The sequence below is a fragment of the Guyanagaster necrorhizus genome (assembly GCF_019112545.1).
Source record: "Guyanagaster necrorhizus MCA 3950 unplaced genomic scaffold BT62scaffold_4, whole genome shotgun sequence".
Classification (NCBI taxonomy): domain Eukaryota; kingdom Fungi; phylum Basidiomycota; class Agaricomycetes; order Agaricales; family Physalacriaceae; genus Guyanagaster; species Guyanagaster necrorhizus.
This window is the reverse complement of record NW_025064883.1, coordinates 1,534,833-1,547,667: the sequence shown is the minus strand read 5'-3', so window position 1 is coordinate 1,547,667 and position 12,835 is coordinate 1,534,833. Positions and strand designations below refer to the sequence as shown.

At 46.3% G+C, this 12,835-nt stretch overlaps 3 protein-coding genes across 3 annotated transcripts; 2 read left to right on the top strand and 1 right to left on the bottom strand.

Annotated features, from left to right (window-relative positions):
• Positions 1-5: 5 nt before the first annotated feature.
• On the top strand, positions 6-1,603 carry BT62DRAFT_928017 (uncharacterized protein; the record flags this gene model as incomplete). Its single annotated transcript, XM_043185412.1, has 3 exons — positions 6-115; positions 165-910; positions 964-1,603. Coding segments are annotated over exons 2-3 (1,145 nt in total), but the record flags the coding sequence as incomplete, so codon positions are not given.
• Positions 1,604-1,808: 205 nt separating this feature from the next.
• Positions 1,809-11,526, top strand: BT62DRAFT_884237 (uncharacterized protein; the record flags this gene model as incomplete). Its single annotated transcript, XM_043182792.1, has 7 exons — positions 1,809-2,082; positions 2,141-2,632; positions 2,682-5,302; positions 5,353-5,427; positions 5,479-8,130; positions 8,184-10,158; positions 10,211-11,526. The coding sequence occupies 7 exons, from the start codon at positions 1,809-1,811 to the stop codon at positions 11,524-11,526; spliced, it is 9,405 nt and encodes a 3,134-aa protein (XP_043044235.1).
• BT62DRAFT_928016 (uncharacterized protein) lies at positions 11,500-12,609 on the bottom strand. Its single transcript, XM_043185411.1, has one exon. The coding sequence runs from the start codon at positions 12,172-12,174 to the stop codon at positions 11,923-11,925; it is 252 nt and encodes an 83-aa protein (XP_043044234.1). The 5' UTR covers positions 12,175-12,609; the 3' UTR covers positions 11,500-11,922.
• Between the last annotated feature and the right edge of the window lie 226 nt (positions 12,610-12,835).

Below are 12,835 nucleotides of genomic sequence, written 5' to 3'. Positions count from 1 at the left end.
ATCCTCTTGATTTGACTGGTTGCAGCTCGTCGACCTTGATCAGCATTTTCACGAATACTCGGAATCTATTTTGCTCTACCGTCGACGAGCATATACTAATAACAACACTTGGCTGGTATGCACAATGATTGTAACCACAATTTTCCTACTAAGACTGGAATCAGGTACTCGTAGTGCATTAAGGCCAGTTGTTGACCGCCAACTTGACATGAACGTCCTTGGCGTGCGGGGATTGAAGATTGCCCCTTGCCCCTTGACGGTTATCACCAGAATAAAGATACAAAGCTGGATTTTCTAGGTCGGCCATCATCACTCATGATTCCCAGCCATATCAACTGTGATTCCTGTTCTCAGGCCATCTTACCGTCCAAGCCACGGGTTCACTGCCTCACCTGTGCCGACTACGACTTGTGTGCTGATTGTGCTCTCGGCGAACGATTTACACGCCAACACGACTCGTCTCATCGCACCCAGATATACAGGTTCAGTGGAGGAGGCGACTTGCCGCCCTCATTGTCAGAGACTGTATCCTTGACCTATACTGTTCCTGTTCGTCTCTCTCCAACTTCCAGCAGTCCTCCGCCTCTCCCACCGCGTAGGCAATCATCAGGCCCACCGCCCCCATTACCACCGAGGCCCAACTCTGGTAGCAGTGCATCAGAAAGTCCTAGCGCAGTCCCACCATCTCCACGTATTCCCCCCACTGATCCACCAAACGTCACCGCCGATCGTAGCGAGATGCTAGCTTGGGGCCCGTTGTTCGACGATTACATGAATGTCACTGCCGTCGGCGACGTGTTCTTCAACACGATCTTCACATTTCTAGACCCGTCGTATACTGGGTATCTCACCCCCGAAGCATACTCGCGGTTCTTGGATGATCAAGGGTACCTACTTCACGAGAACGTCTGCAAGTATTTTTATTTCTCTTCGCTTCAAAGAAGTTGCTAACGCACATCATAGGGAAATCAAACCTCGTTGTGGATACTATGTACGGTGGTTCCGAGGAGAACATGGCGGACAAGGCACTGAGAAACGCCTACGACCTCTTTTCCATCGAGCACGTCCTCAAGCATAGACACAACCCACCGGGATCCACAACTCCCTCCGTAACAACCCAGCTACAGGGTCTATTCGGGAACGCATTTAATCCGGCAATGATGAGTTCCGCTCCCCTCCAGACTTTGAGTTCTCAGATGCCCCTCCTTACACGGAAGGGTTTCATCGACATAACAACCGTCGAGGTCCTCTCTGACCCATCGAGAGCCTGGGGGAACCTCTCACGCGTGTTGAGAGCGTACGAGCTAGAGCCGTTCCGTGGACGGGGGGACATGCCGCGGAGTGTATTGCCAGAGGCGGCAAACCAGAGAATGCTCGAGCGGGTACGAGCTATTTCGAGCTTTGCAAAGGTGAGGGGAGAGCAGCAATTGGTGTCGGCGATGGAGTTACGACGTCAAGGAAGGGAGAACGCTCTTGATCTTGTTGGGGATGCACGGTACCGATATGTATATAGATAAACCGAAATCAGGTGAAATGTACTTGTAGCTGTAGAAATAGCCTTAGTGTAGTGTATTATTTAACATGAATCATGTCTTTAGTCTACCAGTAAGATTTGCATAAAATAATAAATGAGAAACGCGAACGCGTCCTCGTCCTCGGCAAGTTCCGGTCTGTGTTGACTCCACCGCGAGCGTCTATCTACCATCCATCGATAAGGCCCTGCCTCGTGGATTACCTGTGAAGGGGCAAAGGAGAATATATATACATCGTGGGAATGCCTCGAGTGCCCCCCCCTCGTTTCCCCCACCATGGACGACTCCGTGCTCACCTACATCGTCAATCATGTTTTCATGCCACCGGTTCTGCCCCAGCAAGACGACCGGGATATATCCAACGACGCAGCGTTATGCGATGCTGTTTTGGAGTGTGCTCGTTGCTATCGAGCGTATCTTCAGAATGATGTCCACAAGCTACAGAAGTGGAATATCATTATCGATATGCTTCAGAATTTCAAAGCGACTCTGACCGCCACCCTTGGGTCTGCGGAAGTAGAACGACAGCTGTCATCGATGAATATTGGAGGTAAGAGTGATATTTTTCTTATTTCCTGTGAGAAACAATACCAACGTGATGCGTCTAGATATACTTGTCTACCACATCAATGCCCAGAACGCATGCGTCGTCTTTCGAAGGCAGCCTGAAGAAGTCATCTACGAGGCCTTCGAGGTCATGTTTCCGAACGAAAAGGTCATGGGCGCCATCGGAAAACTCATCTCTTCTTTTCCTGGCCCCGCCATAGCGTTTCCTAGCGCGACATTCAGAACACCCGCCTTTCGTAAAGAACTGGCCTCGTTTTTGGTGGAGATGCATAACGATTTTCTGGAGGAGGCATCACCAACAAGCCGAAAAGCCGGTCACAATGTCATTGAAGAGCGGGAACCTGCGCATCCTCGCTTTATCACACAGCTTCTCACGGGTATTTTGTACGGTCAAGGAGGGCGGGCGGCTGATGTCAAGCGTTTTTCAAAGCGAATCAATGATGATGTTCTGTGGTTGAATGCAAAGCTTCCCTGGAGGCGATCTCCGATTTGGCTCGTACTTCGCGTAGCCCTGCAGTCCTCGCTTTTTGAAGGTTCGTCGCTCTGCATCTGGCATATGGAAGATATTCACCTCCTGCTAAGGTGTTGACCATACTGATTACAAATTCTTCCTTACCTATTTCATTGCCTCCATCTTAGATAAAGCAAGGCAGAAGAGATGGAACAGTGACTTGATTGACGTCATGAAGAAGAAAATGTGTCGTCGGCTCGCAAAACTTAGTTCATCTGCTCCCGTGTTTTTGACAGAGAAAGTGCACTCTGTAGGGAAGGAGGTTAATGCTGTTATCGAGGAGAGAGGCAGGGACCTCGAGATTCAACAGCAGAAATCTTCTTATTGGAATCCCTCAGAACTGAACATCGCTGCTGACACCACCATTACCCTTCCCAATTCGAGCGCTTACATTGAAGAAGTTCTGCGGCGTGCCCCCTCTCCGCAACCGACATCTCCCTTTTCCCCCAACCATGTCAGTCGTCTGAGAGACAATCCAGATTTCTCTTCGCTTACAAAAGACCGCCTCACCATGGCTTTTAGGGAAGACAAATTCATTGCTCTAGCAGACTTCGAATACTGCGTCGAGAACCATCTAGATGCCTGGCTTTCAGGAGTTCTTCACGAAAGTGCAACTTCGGGCATTCTATCTGTCTGCTTATTCGAATATATGAAGGAGGCTGAAAATGCCTATTTGTCAAATGCGGAGGATGAGTCGCTTATGCTCCTTACAATCATAGGTCTGTGGGTGGCATTGGATAAGGTTGCAGTAGCGCAGTATCCCTTGTTGCACGATTACTCGCCTGAGGTTCCGATTGACCTTTTGAAGCCTCTTCTGCTGCGACATTCCAAATCTCTAAAACGAATGGTCCTAATCACTCAGTACATTCGTGATCGTCATTATTCGGCAATGTGCAGGGAGTCCTTATTTGATGAAACTGCCAGTCATGGCAGCTTTGCTGTCCGTTACTTCGATTCCTCCACTGAACTTCAGCACCTCAAACAGAGGATTGAACATGATGCTGCTTTGGAACGAGCGAGAAAAGTTGAGGAGCTACAGAGAGCAAATGATCATTATCATGCTGTCAAAGCAGAAGCACAGCATTTGGAGCATGAATATACTATGAGATGGCAGCGCCGGCATGGAGATTATAGGCGGGTTCATGACAAGGCATGCAGGAAGTGCAGGCTTGACAAACAGTACACATCCATGACTATTGCTGTCCATGAACATCCTTTACCTGATAATGTGGAGATGGCAAAAATGGTTGTCTTTGAGGTTAAATGCCCAATTGTCATTGAACATTGGAGAGTGGCAACTTATACCATTCTTCATGACCTTTGCACACCATCTTCTGCTCACAATACCTCTTCTGCTTCTCCACCTATGACATTGGCTTCTTACTCTCCTCTTCAAAGATATATTTCTAGAGATCTAGGCCGAGTGATGATAGCATCATCAACTAAGTCATTCTTGCAAGCTCATTACAAGGAGCAAAAAGTTCCCACTACTGAGGTGCAGGTGTGTCTCTGTAGTGGCCTGAAATATGAGCTGTATGACTCTAAGAATGACATCTGGATTTCCAACCCCTTCATAAACTGTGATATTCATGATCAATGCACCCTTCGATTCATGCCAGATGGAATATATGATAACTTGACACATGCAGTTCGTAATACCAGTCATACATCAAATGAGATGATTGCTAACCAGTCTGACTGCTTGACTGGTTTGACGCTTCATGAATATGCAGCATTCACTGGATTACGGATGGGAGAAAGATTACAGTGGCTGAATATTGTTAGAGAGTTGAGAGCCCGAATGCTCACTTTCAATCATGAAGCAGTTCATACACTCTTGACTCAAAGTGTATGTCAGGTTGGTGTTGTAGCTGAGAATGGTGATCTGGAGTGGCATATCGACCTTTATGATCTTTCCTTTCGTCAGGTTCTTTTGAGAGAGCTATGGAATCTTTTGCTGAGTGTGGAAGGCAATTGGCTTGAGGGAGTAACTCTCAGGTCAATCATCTTATTGACAAGCCGGCTGTTAGTAACAACAACTCTGACTGAGCACTTGCATTTTATGGTCAACAATAACACAGATAGCTGCTCTGCATATGATATTCTGCGCAAAGCACGGATTACTGTATTTTTATGGGTGCAAATGCTTGTTGATGAACTTCAGAAGACAGTTAAAGAGAATGTCATGCAGGATTTGCAATGCCATATCTTTAAATTAGCAACTACTATTCAAGCAACATATGATGTTGAACCAGAGCATCTTCCAGCTCTGTTGCAGTCTGATGAAGATATCAGAATTCTAGTTGAAAGTACTATTATCATGCATGATAATACTCCAGTCAAACAAGCATTCATATCACCAGAAATATGGAGGCTTTTACGCCGGAGTGAGAGGCTTGCTCATTTCATTGAGCCATACATGTGGGATATGAAGTTAAACAGTGCTTATCAGCAGGGTGTAAATCTTGCTGTGACATCTATATGGCCAGCCTATCATGCTACTCATTGGACAGTGTTGGATTCTCCCAATCACCGATGGATCAGCACTTCAACAGCTGTGGATGCTGACCAACAGTCTCAGCAAGTGCATCTCAACTTGCTGACAGGGCTGCTCCTTATCAGTGGCAAGCCACTTAGTCGGCTTCCATGGAATATTACTAGTCATGCAACATATGGTAGAATCTTTGGCACAGTGGGTCTTCAGTTTGTCTTTTAATATACTCATTGCTAATATCTGAACAGAAAATCCTTGATGTCATTCCTTCTGACAGACCTGGCATTGAATATGCAAGTCACTGTCTAATTTCAGGATGGCAGGTTTGTTGTTACTGTTCAAACTTCAGATGGCAGATACTTATAATATTGCAGATATATTTAGGCTTAAAAAATGATACTCTTATTATACAAGCCAAAAAGGATGATATTGTTTTTGAGCTTATACCACATACAACTTTTGAATGTGATCTCCCACAACTGTTTGTCAAGGAATATACACATTGGATCAACTTGAACACTTCTGAAGTTGAACTTCGGCCACTTGTTTCTCTTTGGAAGCCATCTCAGCAGAACTGGAGAATGATTTGCAATGCTTCTAAGTGGAAGATGTCTCTTGATGACCATGAAATGATTGATCTTCATAGTCAAACATTTAACATGGTATCAGCCTGCCTTCAGATTTTTGAGCAATGTCATTACATTCATATAACCTATGCTCCTTCTGATACTAGCCTACATATTGATTTACCCCGCTTTCAACTGTCCTTCTTTCTCAATAAGGATGCTAAACTTGAATGTTACAATTTTCCTAATATGTTGATTGATGAAAATCAGAGTGCTGGATCATTGTTGGGTCTTGAGAGCCGGCTTGTCTTATGCTCCAAACATAGTCTCAAGCTACCTCAATGCCGGCATATTCTGATTCCTTTTGGAGAAGTCCAGGTTGTGCAACAAAAAGATCATGTTCAGATTGTGATTCAGACAGGCTCTGCTCGATCTGTAAAGTTCTATGACTATACTATTGATAGTAATATTGGTCATCTTGTCAGTAGTCCTGATCTGACCAGCAATCTATATCAGGTCTTTTTGCATGCACTATCCAGTCACTCCCTTCCTGATCCTCTCACTGGACAGACTGGCACTGAAGAAGCCATTCATTTATTGCAATCTGCAATCTGTTATTCATTCCAGAATATCTCAAACACAGATCTGAAGTTACTACACAATATCAGTTCTCTTACTCCCCATCACACTTGGTATCCTAAACACAAGAAAAGCATGCAGAGTATTCAGTGGCATTATCACTATTGTTCATCCCAGGGTCAACACCATGCTTTCCATAAGCTTGTTGGAGCAATCATAGATTATGCAAGGCTTATTAAAGTCTTTAGCATTAGTTCTAATTGCACTTTGGACTTCAACAGTAATGCAACTTCATCACATTTGTTGCATCGATCTAGTTTCCGGCTTTCACATCTTTATCCTGCTGATTTTTCATTATTCAACCACCAAGAAAAAGATTATGATAATGCATACCACTCTCATGATCAGGAACAGGATATTAATGGGATTGCTGCAAATACTTCTCAGATGATTAAGCATGAATCCTTCTGCAGAATTCCAGGCTTTTCTCTAACAGAGAAGCTCTCAGATTGGGGAAGCATTGGTCCTGCAGATGTGGATTTTTCACTGTCTTACAAGCGATTATGGCTCAGCTCTAAGCATCTCCAAAGAAACTGGCTGTCATTCCTGCTGCTAAACTGCAATAGTCTGAGTGCTGCTACTAGGCAGTGGCAGGCCTTGTTTAGTATGTCAGCTATGGCATATAATGATTCTAGCATCCAAACCATGATCCCCTCATTGCTTGCTCTCACTGTATGCTCTTGGCAACACATATCAGGAAATTTGAACCTTCTATGGTGTTCAACCAATTCTCATAGATCCTTTGATCTATCTATCAGAGACACTCCAGAAGAAAGAAAACTGGCTGAAATGGTTTCAAATGCTCGTGTTTCCTTAGATGATAGTCCTGTTGCATCCATGGTGCAGCTTGATTTGGAAAGCTACTCATCTTTCCTTCATCGGAAAAAAGCAGCATATGATAGTCTTGACAGTGAGCAAGCTCCTGCAGTGTGCCGACAACTTTTTGCCTCATGGTCTCCGGAAACTGAGCCAGCTCCCATCCACAGATCTCAGTTTACCCAATTCTCATCAATGTTCAAAATTGACATGCTGTTGGACACAGTTATGTCATACTTTCAGCATTGTTTCCACAACGGGCAGTTGCGACATGTCACTGACACCGTACAAGGTGCCGTCGCCAGCATTCTTACAACACATCCACAGATGACTCAGTACAACTTTATGGCATGTTCGACTCGGTCTAAATCACGCTCCATCGCCACGACCCTGAAACAACTCTTGGTTTCTCGCAACACTGTCTGTATAGCAGCGGCTCATGATGTCACAACTATGTTCTGGCCAATTGAACATGATCTGCCTACTTCATCACCTTCGGGTATGGGCAATGTATCAGATACCGGGCTGCTTGCTTCTTTGATATTTAAGTTCAAGAACAGTAACAGTAAACTAAAGCAGTTATATGGCGCAGAACTCGACGAAAGTCTGCAACATTTGGTCTCTGTGGCCTCACCCTCCGATAATGCTTTGCCCTCCATTCCTGTGTCTGTGATGGAGAACTACCGATTTACATGCCAGGAGGTCCTGACATGTGTGTTGGCACAGATCACTGCTTTGCTGCAAGCCTCCAATTCTCACGAATCAGCATTACAGCTCGGAGGGTTGTGGCCATGCATCAATACCCGTTCCATCCTCTGCCAAATCACTCAGGACATTGGAATCGAGTGGAAATCTATGATTGAAAAATTTGCACTACTATTCATCCAGCATCAACGAGCGCAGCGACTATTACTTTCAGTGGTCAATGAGAATTCTATCGAATTCTACAGAGAGATGAGTAACGGCCGAGTGACTGCAATATGCCCGGAATGGCTCCTGCTTCAGGTAAGCTGTGCTTCTTGTCTCTCGATTGCACCACTAACTAGAACTTGAAATAGGTGGATAATAATTTTATCAGCCGTTCTATTCAGACCTCAGTTGCACACGAAATAATTTCTCCGTCGTCGAAGGAAAACTCTGTTCTGCAGCTGAATATGGGGGAGGGGAAGTCATCAGTCATTGTTCCCATGACTGCTGTCGTTGCTGCCGATGGCCACTCTATTGTTCGAGTTGTGGTTCTGAAGTCTTTGGCCAGACAGATGTTCCAATTACTTGTGCAGCGTATCTCAGGACTGACAAATCGTCGTGTATTTTACATGCCATTCTCCCGTCGCCTTGCCATGGGATCTAAAGAGATCGAAGCTATTTGGAAACTCTATCGCCAATGCATGGATGACGGCGGTGTGTTGGTTATTCAGCCGGAGCACATTCTATCGTTCAAGTTGATGTGCGTAAACAGGCTCCTGGATGGCAATGGCGGAGATGGGATTGGTCGAGATGTTGAGGCTGCCCAGCTCTTAGAATTGCAAAAATGGCTTGATGGTCATGTCAAGGATATTTTGGATGAAAGCGACGAAATTCTCCATGTCCGCTACCAACTTATCTACACAGTAGGCACACAGCGCTCACTGGAAGGTCACCCAGAGCGCTGGACCACCATTCAACAAATTTTCACACTTGTAACCGACGTCATCTCGTCCGTGGAGTCGAAAGCTCCTCGTTCAGTAGAAATCCGTCTTTCTGAAAAGCAAGATGGCACATTTCCCTTCATTTTCTTGTATTCGAATGACGACAAGATCGATCCTGGTATAGAGCTTGTTGATTCCGTATGCACACAGATTCTCAACGGAAGACTTGATAACTATCCTATTTTTGCACGACTATCTGATGACCTTCGTCAACAGGTCAGACACTTCATCTCCGAAGTTACTGTTAAGTCAGACGTAGCCAGGTCCATCCAGGATCTTTACCTCGGGACGGATGCATGGAACCTGCTGCTATTGCTCCGTGGACTCTTTGCGCATGGTATCCTTGTCTATGTCTTGAAAGCGCGCCGCTATCGAGTGGACTACGGATTGGACCTTAGCCGAACGCTGCTTGCCGTTCCATATCGTGCAAAGGATGTTCCCTCTTTAGCAGCAGAGTTCGGCCATCCAGACGTCGCCATCACCCTCACTTGTTTGTCGTATTATTATGCAGGCTTGACCGAAGAACAGGTGGACATCTGTTTCGAGCTCCTTTTCAAAGAGGACGATCCGAACATCGAATACTGCTCCTGGATCAAGGGCAACGAGAAGGTTCCGTCACAGCTGCTCCATATCGCTGGCATTAACTTGAAAGACATGGAACAACGTTCGCAATATTTGATACCTCTCTTTCACCGACACCGTGCTGTCGTTGATTTCTTTTTATCCCATGTCGTATTTCCCAAACACGCAAAGGAGTTCCCCCAGAAGATTTCGACGTCAGGGTGGGATTTGGCAGCAAGAAGATCCAAGCACACCACAGGTTTCAGTGGTACAAACGACAACCACCATCTTCTTCCTTTATCCATTCAACAGTACGACCCTGTTGAACAGAGAAGTACCAATGCCAAAGTGTTGAATTGCCTCCTTCGTCCGGAAAACGATCATTATGAGTGTATCTGTGATCCATCGACCAACAGCAGTCTGACAACGGAGAAGTTCCTGGATCTTCTAGTCCGCCAGAAGCCGGAGATTCGTGTCCTGTTGGATGTAGGGGCACAGATGCTTGAGCTTCGTAACGAGCAATTGGCGAAGGCTTGGCTTGGTTTGCGACCTACCTCAGTGCTCTCCGCGGCCATTTACTTCGATGATGCCGATGAGCTGATGGTCCTCAATCGTCAGGGCGTTGCGGAACCACTGTTTCTATCTCCATTCAAGTATCAGCTAGACAAGTGCGTTGTTTATCTGGACGAAGCCCATACCAGAGGAACAGACTTGAAGTTACCTGTTCACTTCAGAGCAGCAGTCACCCTCGGCGTGAACGTAACAAAGGATAGGCTTGTTCAAGGTCAGTCATCTCGGAACACTGTGTTATATACAATTTCTCATTAAAGCTCTAGGTGCTATGCGCATGCGACAGCTTGGTCAAGGGCAGTCGGTCATGTTTTTTGCGCCTCGGGAGATAGACCAGAAGATCAGAAAGGCGGCTCAGAAGTCAGACTCCGCCAAAATTAAGGCTGTCGATATCTTGAGGTGGAGCATGCTTGAAACTTGCGATGAAATCACCCGTCGTGTACCTCAATGGGCGCAACAGGGTTATGACTATCAACGAAGAAAAGAAGCATGGGAGGCATGCATTTCTTCTGACATATCACCGGCGGTCCTCAATCCGTGGCTTCAGCCGGAAGGCCGCTCTCTTCAGGAATTATACGGTCTTTCGGATGGTCCCGCTCCCGGTTCAGCAATTTGGCAAGTCGGTGATCTTCGCGAACGTTGTGAAATGCTCGGCCTTTCCTTCGTTTCTGAGACAAATATGGATGAAGAGCAGGAAAGGGAAGTCAGCCACGAGATCGAGAGAGAGCGGCATGTTGAAAGGCCTGCAAAGGCTTCACCTGCTCGCCATTCGCTTCATCCTGATGTTCGCGCGTTCGTTTGGACAGGCATCGTACGGAATATGTCTCCTGCGTTCAAGCCGCTGTTTCGTGCATTCGAAGGAATCTCCTCTATGCTTCGAAACGGTGAAAATATATGGACACCAAATCTACTTTGCACTGAGGACTTTGCTACGACGATCAGGACATCCAACCATAGTAATGTTTCTGACTACCTGAGGTCCATTAATTGGGTCGTTTCCGCGAAACGAAACGAGAATACTATCCTCGTTGTATTCAGCCCCTTCGAAATCAACGAGTTATTGCCAGATATACGCACCAGCACCAAAGTACATCTCCACATCTATTCGCCCAAAGTCAGCGTGTCCACAAAGGCTTTCGATGATCTTCAGTTCCACTGTATCCCAGGACCTAGCATCCAGATCAATGATGACCTCTTAATAATCCAGCTGAACATCTTCGCTGGTCAACTATACATGCAGGATTACGATAAATACCAGCAGCTATGCTCGTTTCTAGGACTGTACCAGGGACAGCAATCTGCGAATGCCAGTGTCCCAATGAGTGATGGATTCATCAAGCCTGAACACCGCATTCATGGAGATATCTCACCTTTCAAAGAGAGCCCGGTGCCTTTCTTGAAAGCGCTATTGGGGTCGCGACGAAAAGGGCATCCTTACCTAGCCACTGATCTTGGAAAGATACTCCATGGTCACTTGTTAACGGCTGAATCGTTTCAAACGAAAGATATGTACGTGCGTTCCACTGATAAGTGCATATTGTCGATGCTCACGAGTCTTCACAGAGATGCAAGAGGGCTTTGATGGTATGAGAATTCCTTCGTGTAGATTAGCTAGCGACTCTTTTCACAGATGTATAAGTATGTAGTAACATTTTCTTACAAACCGTATAATTCTGCACAAGGGTCCCAGCTAGAATTAGTCTCCATCGCATATTCCATGGAATTGGCGACAGTTTCCGTTGCGTTGGCATCATATACGGCCTTCGTGAAAGCAAGCGTCCCGTCAATACCTGCACTGACGTCGGATGTAGTGTAGATATTGCAATCAACCACCCATCGAGCATGTGTGATCCAGTGAATGTTGGGCTCTTGCGACGTCGCCTACTCGCATGACTTTATATTGGTAGTAACATTCTGCCCATCGAGTACACCAGCTCTGTCCGCAAGGGTCGCTCCAGTACAAACCATGATTCAGATATTACAGAGATGGGTAGGTAGCAGCAATAAAATCGATGGTGGCATTGAGATTTGTCGCGCGAGTGCCAAGACCCCCCGGTACGATGAGCACATCAAGCGATTCCGGCAGAGAGTCGTAGGTATGGGTGGGTACGATGAATTCAGAGAAGTTGGAATTCATGGTGTTCATCACCTTGGACTGCGGCTCAGTGATGACGGGGTCAAGGGTTTCGGCAATGATGGAGAGGTTGGGTGAGTATGCAAAGGAGAGCATATTTAGGGCGTCAAGGGGACCAAAGACATCGAGCGCCTGGAAGGCTGGGAAGACGATGATGCCATAATTTACTGGGACGGATGTACTCTTGAGAACGAAACTGCGGCACTGTTGGTTACTATACTGGCAGCCTTTGAAACAAACAACGCGCTCAGTCCTCCGTCCAACATCATGCCTTCTGTTCCCCGTAAACAAGCCCCACGACTTGCACGTCCCGCTGCATGATATTGGAAAGGAAAGGCTCAAAAGGGTGTTGCTGAGATCGAGTCCGACTCTGACGAGGAGGCACCCCAAGTTGAGGAGAACGGAGATGTCCTTATTGGAGAAGAGAGCGAGACATCATTCAGGAAGACGATGAAGACCTACCAACTGCTCAAAATGTTTCAAAGGCCAGGATCAAGTCCATGAATGTGTCCTTGAGGGACGTCGATGTATCGAAAGACGGAAAGATCATCGTTGCAGGCAGAGACGAGTCACGTCGAACAGCGCTAGAAGACGAGCAAAGTGCGCTTGCCAACTGTGTACTTGCTTTTACCTTTTGCTGACCCTACGACTTGCGGGATCTGAAGGAGAGGAGTCTGACGAGGAAACGAAGCCTAGACAACTGAAGGAGGAATCCGACGAGGTCTATCGTCTACTCGCAGCGTTCTTACAGATTGAC

Bases quoted from the DNA above. Each gene is read 5' to 3' on its own strand.
- BT62DRAFT_928016 (XM_043185411.1), bottom strand. From the start codon at position 12,174: ATGCTCTCCTTTGCATACTCACCCAACCTCTCCATCATTGCCGAAACC.